Source organism: Xiphias gladius, chromosome 2, assembly GCF_016859285.1.
Source record: "Xiphias gladius isolate SHS-SW01 ecotype Sanya breed wild chromosome 2, ASM1685928v1, whole genome shotgun sequence".
Taxonomy (NCBI): Eukaryota; Metazoa; Chordata; class Actinopteri; order Istiophoriformes; family Xiphiidae; genus Xiphias; species Xiphias gladius.
This window is the reverse complement of record NC_053401.1, coordinates 2,878,097-2,894,680: the sequence shown is the minus strand read 5'-3', so window position 1 is coordinate 2,894,680 and position 16,584 is coordinate 2,878,097. Positions and strand designations below refer to the sequence as shown.

General features: G+C 43.1%; 1 protein-coding gene across 1 annotated transcript in view; it reads left to right on the top strand.

The window, feature by feature from the left end:
* The window catches only part of plxnb2a.1 (plexin b2a, tandem duplicate 1), a 173,719-nt gene that overhangs the window by 54,604 nt on the left and 102,531 nt on the right, over positions 1 to 16,584 (top strand). Inside the window, exon 3 of the mRNA XM_040140381.1 lies at positions 13,554 to 13,606. Within this exon, the coding sequence (XP_039996315.1) occupies positions 13,570 to 13,606 (37 nt within the window). The 5' untranslated portion in view covers positions 13,554 to 13,569. The remainder of the gene's footprint in view (positions 1 to 13,553; positions 13,607 to 16,584) is intronic.

The window sequence follows — 16,584 nt, the reverse complement described above, 5'->3', positions numbered from 1 at the left end:
TTCCAGCATCATTCGGCTCTTTAGTCGAATCCCGTTGTTTCCTCGGGGGCCAGCAGCGAACCCTCTGAGGCCAGGTCCACGGTCCCTGGAATAGCCCCCGTACACAGGGACAGACCTTCCTGATTTAGATGACAACAGTACCTGTTGTTAGTTGTCTCACATTTTCTGTCCATCCAACAACTTTTTGTAGTTACTTTTCTGTTTTGTAATGAATTTTACAGGCTCATGGGACTGTTAGCGACACGTGTTCTTTTATTGATAAATTCCTCTGCTCAGACAAAGGGCTCCTGCTTTTCTTTCCACAGGCCATCGTGTTTGCAATTCTCATAAAACCAGTTCATTAAACTGGTGTTGCTATGTCAACACATAGCGTGCGTGTGTGTAAACAGGCAAGTCTGATAATGACGTTGATACAGGAATTAGTTCCACTGTAATAATGAAGACTTTATGGAACTGTGCTGATTTTTAACACAGACTTTAGTACAATCACAGGCTGACTACTAAAGGATGAGGCCGACTACTTACGAAGGGAAGACTGCAAGACTTTTCATATGAAAATTCTGGAGGAAGGGTTTCACTAAAGGTGTCCTAACATCGTTCAGGGAAGAAGTTAAAGCGAAGGCCGGACGTGACTCTGTTGCTGTAGAAATGGACGTTATGCTGAATTTTTCCAAACAGGCAAACATGGAGCACGTTTTGGGGGGGTTAAGAGATGAAGGTCTGCTGGTCCCCGGTTAAAGGCCTGGCTCTGTCTGCCACCGCTGTGGATAAAGGCCCCGGGCCGCTACTTGAGAATTTATGGTATGAATCGCGTCACTGCATCGTGTCACGCACATTCCCGTGCGCACACACGTGATCCGAGCAAAAATAATGAACTCCTGCTCCATAGTGTTACTAGAGGCCAAGAACTCCACGGGGAACCTTTGAGACTGTGAGATGGGGTTGAAACCTCTCGGAGAAGCAATTAAGTGGACCTTGAGTTAAGATCACTTTGTCAAATATTGGTTATATTTCTTTAGTTTTCGTTTTAATTGACATTCAGCTTTATTGTGACATTTTGTAGACCGAACAATTAATTACAAAATATTCATTGAGTTAATTGATGGTGAAAATAATCATTACTTGCAGCCGTACAACACAATTAAACCCACTTCTAACAATAAACCCCATAAATAAACATAAGTCGATATGTAAAACGGTAACCGTTAATTATTTCCCATCTGGCCGCCTTCTGTTATACTGTATATGTCTTCATACCTACAGTACTTATTTTTCTGAGAAACGATTTTCTGAATTGTAAAAAAACACACACACACACACACACACACACATACTCCCACTTTCCTCTGGGAGGTGTACAGGAAAGCACTGGTTTGTTTGACAGGAGGAAGTTCACTGCGTTTGCATCTTTATTTCTGTGTGGGTGTTTGTTTCTCGGAGGGGAGCTGCAGCTGTGAAGGCTGGCTCAAAAATGTAAACTCCACTTACACACACACATACACACCACAAAAGACAGGGTGTATCTTTATTACTGTCAACAAATTTAACATTTCCTTTCCTGCTCCAGAAAAGTCTGTTTTTAAGGCTCAAATGATTATGACAGTTAAACAGTGGCGACAGAAGGTATTCAGACCCTTCTACTTTTTTCTGTCATAGATTTAATTTATAAAAGGATCACATTGCCACTTTCCCATATATTTACACTCAATAACCCATAATGACAAAGTGCAAACGTGTTGTAAGAAATTTTAGCAGATTTGATTAAAAATCAAAAACTAAACTCACACATTTACAACAGTATTCAGACCCTTTGCTGCGTTCCTCCATATTGTGGTGGGGTGCATCCTGTTTGCTTTAATTATCCTTGAGATGTGTCCAGAACTTGATTAGAGTCCACCTTTGGCAAAGTGAATTGATTGGACAGAGTTTAGAAAGGCAAACATCTGTGTATATAAAGTCCCCACGGTTCATGCTGAATGTCGGGACAAAAACCGAGCCATGACGCCACCTAAGTTTGGCCTCCTACAGTCCGGCCAAACTTAGTGACCCGGCAAGGAGGGGCCTCGGTCTGGGGGGAAGAACCCAAGTGGTCACGCTTACAGGGCTTCAGAAGTCCTCTGCAGACATTGGAGAACCTGCCGGAAGGTATTTTCTAGGTCCAGCAGACAGAGAGAAGACCTGCTTCTGCTGAATTACCGCACGCATCGCAGATTTCAAGATGTTCTCCAAAACATCAACTATCTGCATGCTCTCACTTTCTCAATTTTCTTGTGTGGTTTTTTTTTTTTTTTTTAAGGAATGAATGTGATCATAGAGGAGTGAAGTAAAAACATGATGCTCCTAATGCTGGAAAAAATTAACCCTTAGGCTTATCTGCGGGCACTCGTACTACTCGTACTGCATGTACAAGTATCCTCAGATGCACCCGAAAATTGTATAACCCACATTATCCCTTTTATTCTAGTTTCATGCTTACACAGGTTTCAGTTAATGAAAAGCATTCTCCGTTTTCTTACGCGCTCCACACTTGCCCTGCGGGAGTGATTCCGTGGCGGTTGTGTATAAAGAGATCGGACGCCTACGTTTCGGCGCGAGGATCGTGTTCCATCTGGCCGCGATGGACGTAAGGGATGGCTCCCGGTTAGTCAGACAGAGGGTGTGGATTGAAAACCTTAAAGTGTGGCCCGAATTGGTTCTGTACTTGACTTTGACCGTGGTTTTTTTTTTTGGTTTTTTTTTTTTCAAAGTCTGACACTGTTTCCAGATCTCAGCAATCACAATATCATCATAGCGGCGGAGATTATGACCAGAGCCTCCAAAATAGGACCCAAGTTGTAATGAACCAAAATGATATTGAAAGTCCTTTGAAACATCCGGTGTTGCCCCGCTCACTCGTTGCACGCTGAATAATAAAACTGAAAAAATCTGGATGGGCGGTACCTTCAACCGTCTTAATTTGTCACACTACCAGAGGAATATTTACAAAATATTCAACAAACTAAAAAGTCACAGTGTAGCGGTCGTATCTGAGAATCTTTCACAGTTTAATGCGTAGTTCACCCTTGGCAGACCTGACTCCTGCCCCTCCTCATTAGACCTTAATATATGCTGTATAGTTTGAATTTTGTATCGTGATATATATATATAATTCAATATTTCATTGAATATTGTATGAAGCAGCTGTATTTGAATTCACAGACAGCAATGCTGGAGGTGACGGAGGGATAGAGACTTGTGGAGGGAATGAGTACATCAAGAATTTGACGCAACAAGGCGGGATAAAGAAAAGTCCAGCAGATGAATTGACGCAGAGATAGGCAGTATATTGGAAAAAGAGAGGATGCGTGTGTGTGTGTGTGTGTGTGTGTGTGTGTGTGTGTGTGTGTGTGTGTGTGTATATATATATATATATATATATATATATATATATATATATATATATATATATATATATATATATATATATATATATATACAGACTCGACTAATGATTTCGGTGTCTCGGATTCTTACAATGACGGGTTGATTATGTTGGCCTTTGCGACAGCGAATGTGTCTGTGTGTGTCGCTCATGGAAACTGTGTCCGTAAATGTGCTGATCCACTTCTTCAACGGGGTTTAAAAAAAAAAAAAAAAAAAAAAAAAAAAAGTGATCTCGCTTTCTTATCTCGCCTCCTTTATTATAGCCCAGCATTCAGATGGGTACAGCATGAGATGAGAGAATCAGTTTGTATTGAACATGGTTGAATGCGGCGCTGATGAAAGCTCATGCTGATAATAGCTTTTTCATTATGTCCTTAGCCAGGCTTGGCATTTCATTTTCTACTGCAGACGGAGAGACAGAAGTTCTTATTTTCACTGCTGCTGCTTTGGGAGGGTGTTATGTCTTTTGACTGGAGTTTGATTGTGTGTTATGTGGAGTATTATTTTTTATATTGCATTTCTGCTTGATTTAAGCTCCGCGGAGACGCAGGGGTTTGGGGTGTGGGGGGGGGGTGTCGTGTACATAAACCCAAAAATAGATGCCTGCGATTTAAGAAAAAGCAAACTGAAGCAGACGGAAGTTGACCTCGTAACCCATGTGGATTTGTAGATTTTATGTAATTGTTACAGCTACAGTGCATTTCCGCAAATTGGTTGTTATTAAGCAGTTACTGGAGAGATCCGTGTCAGAAGGGTTAGATAACGGAGATTCTGAGAAGACAGATGATGACAGATAATTAAACGCAATAATTTTCAGCCAGGATAGTTGCTCGTCCCTGAGGATAGTAGTGTCTGAACTCCCCTTGGCTGCTAGGGCTCCCAATTTTTATTTGAAATGAAAACTGTTGTTTGAATGTGTGGGGGAAAATTAAATATTTGAACTGTATTGAGCTGCTTTTAATTCAAAATTCAGTCATTGCTTTGGAGGTAGGGTGTAACTTCAGGTTCTGGTAAGTAAATAAAATACCATTGAGGAAGTTCAGTTTGAGTAGTACTTCCATCAGCTGGAGGGGCAGGATTTTCGAAATCTGGAAAGTGATCACGAAGGCAATTACTTTTTCTTCTGTCTCAAAATAAGTAGAATTAACGTTGTTAACATTACATGGTCTTCTGTCAGGAATGCGAGCTTCCCCATATTCAATTGGCCCGACGTTGTCCCGGACGACGTTGCGTTGCACTGCGGCAAAAGTTGATCCTACTTAAACTTTTTTTTTTTTTTACAGGGCGACCCTACTTTTCTTTTGCCGGATCCTCTACGCTCGCACCTCCACCGCACTGAAATGAAAGGGGGGGGGCTGCATCTTGTTCATGTGGCGCTAATGTTGATCTAAAATGGAGTATTAGACTGCAATGGAGAGGTCCATTTGTTAGATGGGGAAGTTGAGGATAGGGCGAGGAGCCAAGTCATTCATCCCCAAGGAGGAAATTAAGCAGGACCGTAATGGACAGAGTCCCTCTGCCCCGTGCTTTTGTCAAGGAATTCTTGGAATATCACAAAAAATTGAGATGTTAAGGTACAGACATGGAGAAATTCACAGGAAATTTGGAAAATCCTCAAGTCATACTAGGAGATATTTTCCATCTCATTTTAAACATTGAAAAAATGACAGTTATAGACCTGGAAAGAACATTTTTATTCGCCGAAGTTGCCAAAGCCGTCTGACATATCAACGGACTTCCAAGGAAAAGCCATTCAATTACATGAAGGCCGCAGTGTCAACTCAGCTCCCACACCCTTCGGCTGCACAGATTGGAAGTCGTGGGATTTTGTTTACATGGTAAAACACCTCGCACATCTGATCTGCAGAGATCCCTGTTGGGAGTGGATTTTTTTGAAGAGACGGACGCTGGTGTAAAAAGTCCGGTTCATTACCAATCAGCCTGCTCTTTGTGACTCCCTCTTCCCTGAGGAATGTCAGTCATGTTAAGCAGAACCAGATGTGTTTGCCCCCACCTATCCAGCCATCTATCCCTGCTTTACAACAGCTGTGTCTGTTATGTGTATAAAGGCTGATAGAGATACTTTAGGAATTTTTTATTAAGTTTTCAGTAACTTCTCGAAAAAATATTATTCTTCTGTTGGTGGGAAAGCCGCCAAGACCGCACTCTGATGACAGTAGACCATCAGTTTCTAGATAACGCTGGGGCATTACTCGAGTTTTAAACTTATATTTTCTTATTAAATGTCAAACAAGTGATAAAATCTGCCACTGGGGGGAAAAAAAAAAATCTACTTTTCAAATTATTTGAAACAATTTGATAATGAATTTGTCATTTAAAGGTCAAGGTCACAGCAAAAAAAAAAAAAAATAAAATGGCAAAACGAAATAGGCAGTGCTACAGGCCTGGTGACGTAGAAGCTCTTTTCCAGAGCTAGTTAAAAAACTCATGTAGATGGTGAGCTGACGGCTAACATGCTGACAAGCTGGGAACTTTTTAGTGGTAGTCAGTCCCAATAGCAATCTGAGCTTATTTCTGTTTCCTCTGTACTTGGCCTAAACCCCCCCGTTCTCCAGGATTTTGTTTTCAGGAATAAAGAGCTATTGAAGTGGGGAAACAAACTCTCCACTTTCTGCCTCATGAACTTGAAAAAGAGAAAAAAAACATTAAAACCGTAACTTGTGCAACCCCGCCTCCTTCGGTAAATATCGCAGATTGCAAATGCATTTCGTAGCCAGCTGAGAGAAGACACTAACTGTTGCTAGTGCATTGAGTTAAACTGATTTCACCGTAAAAAAAGAAAATATTTGCCGTGTTGAATGCTGGTGTGACGGATCCAGTTTTTTCTTCCATGGAGTTGTTGGGAGTCTAAATGGACGACAAGACCGTGATGGTATTTGGCTTCCCTCGGTTATGAACGCGCGGAATCGAGTGAATGCGGAGCAGGTAGGTGTTCAGTCAGCCATCTCCGTGGGCATAAAGGAGAATAACTGTATTGTTGCAAGATAATGTTACTTTTTAAATCCTTAGAAATTGGTTTTCATATAGAGGTGAGATACGGCGGTGGGAGGAGGGGGAGCTATTGGAGGAGAGAAGAAGTGAAGAGTGGGAGCATGAGAAAGGAAGAGCCACACAAACTGTTAGAGATGTGGTAGAAGTTTTGTTCCTAAGTGGTGTCTCATATTGGTTTTTTTGTTCGGTGCACCTCAGATTCGTCCGACCTCCGTCTTTTTCCTCATTTCCTCCTCCCCCACCTCTCTCCAAACATATCTCTGTAAACAAAGAAATTCCTCCTCCAACATTACTTTCCACTTGATTTCGAAGCCGGTCCGTCTCGGCGGCCCTGATCAGAGCATGCTGATAGAGCCAGATTCAACATTTCCTGTCAGACTGTTAAACAAACTGCTGCAGCTCTGCTCAGCTCTCCACTTTTTTATCTCCCCTCTCCCTCTTTCCCCACTTTCAGCCTCCTACTTATTTTCCTTCCGGCCTTGTATTCCTCATTTCATCTCCTCTTCATTCTCCAAGCTTTTAAGAGGGTGTATTGTTTTTTGTTTTGTTGTTTTGGGCTAAATTCTTACTACAACTATGTGTCTTTAAAGCATGTTAGTGACATTTTTGCCAAAAATTGTTCGATTAATTGTCACTGCTGACATAGTAGACGACCAAATTACCATGGATTCAGGTCAGACGCCAACAAAATCGGGCAGTTTTTCCCAAATCCCGAGCCGTGTTGCATCAATCATACTATTGTATATTATCCGTCATATACTCGGGTCATTACCGCTCTGAACCATGAAACAGGGCAGCACAGTTACACAAAGACCCAGTACAGTCCAGTTTACAGAAGGATTTTGCCCTGCATGCCTTTGGCCTCATAAACTGATTAACTGTGTGTGTGTGTGTGTGTGTGTGTGTGTGTGTGTGTGTGTCCTGTCCTCTGATCTGGTGACACAAAGCAGAAGTGGTCTGGTCTGCCTTGCTTCCAGCAGATGAGGAGAGAGAGAGGGAGGGATGGGATGGAAAAGAGAGGTGGTGTGTTGTGTTTGGGAAATAGGTCAAGAGGAAGTTGAGAGTGTGCTTTTAAGTGTGTATTTGTGTCTGTGTGTGTGTGAGACGTTTCACAGCTGAGACCGTGTTGTCAGTCAGTGTGGGAATTTGCTGTGTGTGTGTGTGTGTGTGTGTGTGTGTTGACGGTGCATAACTTAACTCCACGGGGAAGTTAAAGCAACAGTGCCTCTGTTTCCTGTCCTAATTGCTTAAAATCCTACACAAATAAGCCTACACACACACACACACACACACACACACACACACGTCTACACGGTCATTTACACATCCTATGTTTAAAAAGGACTTATGCAGAGGGTTTTAGCATTTGCATAGTTTTAACATTCATTATCTATCTTGACAGAATAGCTCATTTATCTTTTTCACAGTACTTGGGCACATTTTATTCCGTCTTTCTTCGTCTATCCCTTGATTTTCTTTTCTTTTTTTTCCTTTCCCGCCTCCTCTCTTCTTGACACCTCTTTTCCCTCACTTTTCTGCATCCTTGAGATGTTGTGGCTCGTGCTTTAACAAGTAGTTGCCTACTTGCACATCCAGCGGACACAGAGCAGCATTGGCATTCATCGGCAGGCCTGTTTTGTGTCCACCTGATGAATGTTAACGCTAATGTCTGCCGCTTTTGCCCGCTTCATTTTTAATCGCACTGCGAGGGGACCTTTTCACGTCCGTTTTTAAAAACTAGAACTGTCTGTTTTCAAAAGCGTTGATATGTTTGCAGGCTGCCGGCGAAGTTCGGCGTGTTAAAGATTTGCCGTCGTCTTGTGACTCCCACAACTGTGTAGCTAATGTCTTGGCCGCAGAAACTAGATTGGCTGCCGTATTTGTCACTGAAAGCTGTTTAGTATGTATGTATGTGTGTGGACTAGTCTGAGGGGAGTTTGCAGTTGCGTCTCGTTTATGGGAATGGATTTCCTCTGCAAGTCTGTGAGAATGGAATCCTTAGGGGTCTTCCGTGGAAAAATGAGGTTTCAGCTGTTTGAAACCGTAATTACATCCTGTGAGCAGAGCTTGTGACCTCACATTACCTTACCGCTCATCACGTGTCGCAATCAAAAGAATTACGGCGTCGGCAAACAAGAGGAGATGACACCTTAGTCTTAATGAGCAGGACGATCTCCAGGTCTCAGCTGCACTTTAACGCCAAGAGGCGTCAGAGACGGACGGAAATCTAGGTAACAGGATTTATATGTTGATAAATGTAAACAAACACCAGTGCGTCAGTGGTTGTTACTCGGATACTTAAACTTGACGTGCGCTTCGTATGACAAGTGTAAATTGGGCCAAAGAGTGCGACTGTCACAGAATTTCCCTTAGAAACTAAAGACGTTGTGTTGTAACCGTAGGGGATGTGATTGGCTAGCCACGGCAGCACACACGCACACACACACACACACACACACACACACACGCAATAAAACAGAGTGCAGCACACGCCTTTGCTTCACAAGGCAAACCCGCGGCTTCAGAGTCGATGACTGTTGCAGTTCGCAGCGTGTTTTTAGATGCAAGTCTTAATGCTACAAATGTTAACTCAGCGAAAAAAAAGATGCAAAAAAGGATAGAAACTGAACGAATTCCCCAAATTCACAGATTGACCGCTGGCGTCTGAGTGTTTTGGGGCCCCTGCATTGAGTTTCCCACAGAAGAGATCCCTCGAAACACATAATTCCTTTAAAACAATGTCTGCCAACTGCAACAACCTAATAAATGGCCAAAACCTTTTGCTTGTCAGGATGGAAACGCTGTTTCTCCCTCTTGTCTTTGTTTTCCTGTCTCTGTTTCGGTGAGTGTGTTAGTATTTAATCGCACGGAGATGAGGCATCAGGCGTGAGCTTCAGTTGTGCGTGCATGTTCATGAGAGAGAGTGTGTTTGGGGTCTTTGTCTCCGGACGCGACTGCCAGTGTTCGAGTGTCTCTCTTGGCACATGACACGTGACCCATGGCGTGTGTGAGACAGACAGAGACAATGTGTGTGTGTGTGTGTGTGTGTTTTCCTGGCATAGAGGTCAGACAGAGAGCGGAGGGCGTCCCTGCCTACAATCTGGACCTGCTGTGTGTGTCCTTCCTCCGTCTGCCTCATTTTTTTTTTTTATAGAAGTCCGGCCAAAAATGGAAATAAACCAAGTATTTATGCTTCTGTTACTAATATAAATCATAGTAATAATACATTTAATCTACATTACCATCACAGCTTCTCAAAAAAAATCTGAAGAAAAGTTTACTCTTAAAATCGAAATTAAAATATGCAACAATGTCCTCGGCCTTTTCCTGCCATTTACTGATTCACAGCTGAGCCGGTTGTTGAACCATATTGAAGAGGAGACTGGATTTGAGAGGCGGAGGAGAGGTCAGCGGAGGGTGAGCCGGAGAGAAGAATGCACAATAGCCCGCTGAAAATTTAATAAAACTCATGGAAATAAGATCCCGATGCCTCCGCGTTGTCTGCCTCAAGAGGGAGCTGGGTTAAGCCCCGACAAATGTCCCCAGTGATGTCACTTGAGTCGCTCGGCGGGACTATGAGGATGAAAATGAGAAAAAAAAAAAAAAATGCGGAGGTGTTGATTAGCCCATTCGTCCTCTCGTGCGTGAGGCTGGAGGCTCCAGGCTCCTACTGTAGCTGCTACTGGCATTACGCGCCTAAATGTCAAGTTGGCTTGTGGGTAACGTAGGTGCCAGGTCTTGACCAGGAAGAAGAATGTGTGGGGGGGGGGGGAGACTACATTATCTGATTCTCTGCATCGATTTTATTTTAACGGCATACGTTGTAGGTTCCACAGTGTTATAGAAGGGCACTGCTAAATCGGTGGAGCGCTCTTTTAAGTTAACGGCTCCTCAAACGCTGACTGAAAGTGACATTGACTGGAAAGATGAGTCATTCACTACTGATTGGTCTGGGCGTTAAAATCACCCACACACACACACACACACACACACAGTTAACACGAGCTCAGTGTCAGACTGAGTAATGGAATGAAACTAAATGTGGAAATTCAGTCGGATTGTCGGGCCAAGTGAATGCAGTGCTTCTGTAGTTGTGTGATTAATTGGAAATCTAAACTGTTTTATTCTCCAGATCTTGAACAGAGATTTAAACCTGAGGAAATGAGAGCCACCGTTTGGAGCAAGAGAGCACAGTTGATAAAAGCTTCCCCCCTAGAAAAGCAGAGCGCAGACGTCTGCCAGTTGCCGTCGTCAAACAACATACACCAGACCTCATAGGAAAAAAAATTCAAGTTCATAGGAAATGATCCGGATCTGCCCCGAAATTTAGCGGGTTCTCCCCTGAACCAAATGCCCCATCCCTCCACCAAGTTCGGCGCCAATCGGTTCATCACTTTTTGCCTAATCCCGCTGACGAATAACCCAGCAAACAAACAGCCACGGGTGATCACATGACCTCCTCGGCGGTGGGGAAAAATGGAGGAGGAGGACTGGATTTGTTTGTGTCTTTTGTTTCCTCGCAAATTTGATCCGTTCCTTTCGCTTATTTAGACCACAGCCTTTTCTCCTCCTGTGTATCATCCTCAGCCTGGTTGTTTTTAAAAAAATAAAATCAAAAAAAATTTAAAATAAAATGTTATTACCATAATCTAATAACTGCTGTATAATTGTCAAGAGAGCGGCGTGGTCGGTCCCTAAAGCCCAGATGATGAATATTTATTGTCTTAACGGTTTTCAAGCTACTTCCTGATGATGGAAGGAAACATTGTGTCGACTGATGCTTCGCCATCTGGATGTTTAGATGTTGGATGTTAGATGCTGGAACATATGGACACACGCTCACTCAAACAAATGAATAAACACACACACACACACACACACACACACACACACACACACACACGTACGTCGGCTCTGCTATCTAGAAGCATATGGTTCTTTGAGATAGAGTGGAGACAGACTGGACCATTCTGTTGGATAGCACCGAGGGCCTCAACATTGTTAGAAGTGCTGCCAAACAAACTTCACCCCACACACACACACACACGGACACATACGAGAGTACACACACATTCAGAGTCCTGCCCCACTAGCTTCTTTGCTACGTGTTTCAATGTGAAGTGAAAGGCAACACGGCTGAGCGTTGAGCAGCTCCTCCTCCGAGTTTAACGGTGTGAAATGAAAATGAAAATACCTGCGACCTGAATTACCGGAGGCTTGTTCAGCAACATTTGGGCCTTGGCCGCACTTTGTTCATCATACACCTACAGTGTCTCTAGCTTTTTGTCTGTTTGGTTGTCTCATTACGAAGATTACTCTCCAAATTGATTTTTTTCCCTTTATCTTCTCAGTTAAAAAGTCCCTTTATTTTAGAGCCTTCTGTGCCTATAAGCATTAATGTTATCGTTATGAGAGAAAAACTGAGGCTCTCCTCTCGTATTATCACAAATTAAAATGCCTTTACTTTAATTCATGCCCTGATGAAGGGCTCTGTATAAACTCAGGCAGAGCTCCAGCTTTTTGTTATTATTCCAGGCAATAATATGCTTTTCTGTCTGATAGATAATACGAGATTTCTGGCAGTTTCTGTGAATTAATTACATCGAATTAACGTTGCCATCGCTGTGAATATGAGCCTGGTTTTCACTTTGATCCACAGGCTTTCCTGTAGCGGTTTCTGTTGCGGGCGTCGAGCCAGATTCAATTTCGGTGGAACGGAGTTTGTACCAGTATTGACAGTCGTAGCCCCAGTGCATTGTGTGGGTTAAGCTTATTTGAAAACACTATCTTCCAAATATACAAGTGGGGGGAAAAAAAAAAAAAAAAAAATCGAAGTGTAACAATTCCCTATGTTACATAACGGAGGGCTGACGAATAAACAAGTTGCCTTTGTGCAATTCTTCCAGTTATTAGGCAGTTTTGCATGAACAAGACTGAGAATCTACAGCCGTGCTAGCAGCTCTGGCACAGCAGTGGAGATGTGCGCCACACACACACACACACACACACACACAGACACTAATGCCTGGATGTTGTGAACCAGCACGGGGGGAAAGTGGCAGAGTAGACATCTGGTGAAAGCAGCGTGGTTTGGCGTTATTTTGTTTAAGAATATGACAGTAAGGTTTTGTATGTGGACGCAGTCAGAATAAACTGGCATATAAACTCGACCGGAGCAGTGTGTTAACGCACGCAATATTTTTTCGCACGATGTTTAACTTTATCGATTTAAATTGTGCCTAATTTTGACTGTTTTCTGAGTGTTCTCTTACTCCTGGGACCAGCCAACTAGTCTAGATTTAAGTTTAGTTTTTCTGTATTAAACCAGACCACGCTCTTTCCCCGACCTTCAACCAGGAGTCTAAACAAAAACCATTTAAAAAAAAAGTTGAATAATGCTGTCGTCACTTCAAGTGGATTCGGTGTTTCTCTCTGATTCACAGCATCATCATTATTGTAGTGAATCCTTATCCTGTTGGTTAGACCCAAATAAGTTTTGTGACGACATCACTTTGGCTTCTTCGATACTAGAGGATGAACCAAAAATAATCCATAGATTAGTCAGTAGTGAGACTAACAGCTATTTGCAGCCCTACATGGGGAGTATCAGTGCTACCGTGTATGAGCATTCACTGTCGATGTGGATACAGTGTTGACAATGGGGTTTTTTTCCCAGAGGCAAGAACTGATTTTACTTAAATATTCTTTGGTCAAAGTGTTCAACTGGCTGGATACAAGAGCATACGGACCGGACACTGTTAAAATGCAGCAACAGAAAAACATGCATCGGGTTGGGGTTAAATGTAGACGCGCGGCCAACAAGTTTCCTATGAGGACGTTTAAGGCAAAGTCCGAGTGGTGGACACCTGCGGCATGGGCCTCCACCCACGCACGACGCAGTCGTTCTCTGGGCTAATGGGGAACAAATGGGCCACCTGGCTTTGACCGGTGATTTGAGCACAACCCTCGGGGGCCGGTCGTTGATTCCTTCGAGTTTTTCAGTAAATTCGAGCTGTAATTCGAGAGATGAAATTTGAGTGACCGGGTGGTTCCAGTTACAAATCCCCAATTTACCTGAACTAAATTATTTTGTAACGTTTTCTTTGTCTTTCTTTCAGGAGAGTGAGGTGGTTGATGTCACCAGAGATCAACAGGCCTCGAAACCGAACAGGTAACTTCCTTCAAAATTCCTTTGACCTTAATTCTGAAATCCTGTTTTAAAAAAAGCTTCTTTTCATCTCCAAAAATGATCGTCCTCTTTTTTTTTTTTCCTCACTAAATATTTTTTAGTAACTACCTTCACTTTCTCTCTCTGTCATTCTGCATTTCTATCCATTGTTATCTCCACTGATTATTCAGGCTTTTCCCCCTCCTCCGCTGTCATTAGAAACCCTCGTGGGTTCCCAAGTATGCCACCGGGTGTTTTATTTTGGTGGCTGGTGTGTGTGTGTGTGTGTGTGGTGGGGCAGTGGGTGGGTTAATTGGAGGCTGCAGGCCGTTTCTATAAACTGAATTATTGCTGAGATTCTGCTGCCCCTCGTACGCTCTTCTCACACACCAGCCAGTTGCCGACACCCCACACACACACACACACCCCTCTCTGTCTCGTATTATATTGCCTTATTGCAGTAATAACTTCAATACACGAACATCACAACATTATATTTTTGTATTAGCGCGGTGGATAAATGTCTTTACTGTTGCAGACTTAGACGTAAGAGCCTAACTTTGAGAAATAAACACGAGTTTCGGGAAAAAAGGAGGAAAGCGCAGTGGGGCCCCTTTTTGTTTCCTAACTTATGAGGACCGTCATCAACTCTAACCTCCACCCAAACGCTTTAACGCCAAAAACCTAAGTCCTAACCCTCAAACAGCCCTCTGAAGGAGTATGGACCGCACAAGATGTCCTCACTTTAAAAAAAACCAAAACAAAACATGTCCTCGTTTCAAGGTCTAAAGCTCATCTTGACTCTGGGTTGCGTCCAGCATTGTCCTGGGTCTCTTATTTCAAATTTGACCCCACAGGGCCTGAGAACAGGGTGTTAATAGCAACAGATATTCCGACAAATTTTATTTGTGGCTGCAACAGATTAGATAAGGTGTCTCTTATCGCTGGAGCTTTGCCTTTTGGCTTCTGAGTGTTTCCTCAGTTAGTTATTATTATTGTTTTTTTTTATGGCTTCTTTACACATTTCCCCAAATTTCAACCTGACATATTTGATATCTTTGGAGTTTGTACTGACTGACCCACTGGTGGTTCGGTCGCGTTTAAGGGACGTCACAACAGCGTTGCCTTTCGACCAGGGGGGCAGTCGAATGGAACTTCTCCCAGATGAGACCAGCCCCAGTCGGCCTCACTGCACAGGGGCTGCAGTGTTTTTGCACGTAAGTTGTTGCAGTCACTCCTAGAGGAGGTGCTTCTTTTCCCCCTTCTGGGGATTTTTGGGAGGAGGTCGCTGGCACGCTTCTGCATCAGCAGCCCTTCTTTACATTATTATGTTCTCTCAATGTGGAGGGACATTAAACAGCTGTAATTCTGAAACGGACACGTCCATTTTTAAATCGTGTCCTTTTTTTTTTTTTTTTTTTTTGGGGCGCATGAAGACTTCTACCACAGGCAAAGGAAGATGGAGCATCCGCACAGAGAGAACCTAATACCCCGTCTCCGTTGCTGCCCGCAGCCTGGCTGCAGGGGTTATCCGGGCCATGTCAGGCTTCTTCTAGTAAACACTAAATATCAACACTGAACATCTCAAACACAGTTTATATGAAAATTGACAGGTTTAATTCGATGGGTGAAATAATTCACTGGCAGTTTCAGTCCAGGCGCGTTGCTGCGGGCCTTCAGAAAAAACCCATACTGGTCTCAAGTGAAACCTTCCAGTGTGACTGGTTGATTTGAATGGTCGTCTGATCTGAATGACTGGTTTCTATGATCTGCTTCTGTCTGCTCACAGTCTGCCAACTCACATTAAAGTGTGTCATTACAGCGTGCGTGCTTGTGTGTGTGTGTGTGTGTGTGTGTGTGTGTGTGTGTGTCTTTCCTCCACTTCCCCTTCTGTCTCCCATCCATCACTGTTTCTCTCTCGCCTCCATGTTCTCAATCTCTCTTCCCTCTCTGTTGTGCGAAATATATATTTTTTAAATCGCTCTTGTTCCTGTAAACTGCTTCATTTTCTCAGCCTTCCATGGGAGCTTGTAGCGTGTCACACTGTCAAATCTTATGAAAGCAAATGCAAGGGTGTGTGTGTGTGTGTGTGTGTGTGTGTGTGTGTGTGTGTGTGTGTGTGTGTGTGTGTGTGTGTGTGTGTGTGTGTGTGTGTGTGTGTGTCGGGTGAGTTTTATATCTCTCTCTCGGAGTCCAATCACTCATCCCTGTCCGATATTTGAAGTGTACTACATAAAGCCGATGGGTTCTGTTCAGTTAACTTTTTTTCTTTTTATCCAGCCGACTTTGATTTTGATTGTCAGAAGCTCTTACGTAAATAGTTCCAACCGTGGCCACATGAGCTCAGTCGTGTTCCCTCGCTAACATTCATCCCCCCAACCTCAACTGTGATCATAACTCTCCGCCGGAAATCTGAAATGTAATTATAAAACTAAACCCAAAACCTAAATATAAACTAGCAGGGCTGTAGACTTGAGATTTGACACTCTGGTGGACTCGATATTTGACTTATTACTTGGCTTATTTGAGTTGTGACTTGAGACTTCTCTTGGGGCTTGTTTTGACAAGACTTGATATTTCATTGTCTCGACTAACTCGTCTGCACTTGACCTGAGATTTGATTGATGAGACTTGTCTTAGTGGACTTGAACCTTGTCTATCTTTGACAAGACGTATTTGATATTTGACTTGGACTTGGACTCGACTAACTTCAGGCTTACTTTAGCAAGGCTTGGGATTTGATTTGAGACTTGTTTTGACAAGACATGGAGGTGGACTTTACACTTGTTTCTAACAAGACTTGAGACAACTTGGATTTGTCCAGTCTGGTTTCCTTGGACGAGACTTGGGGCTTGACATGAGAAAAGACTTCAGATTAGATTTGGACTTCCCTCCACTGATTTGGGGCTTAACTTGAGTTTTTTTTGTTTTGTTTTTGGACAGGACCTTGACTCGAGACTAGTCTTTAAAAGACTTGAGAC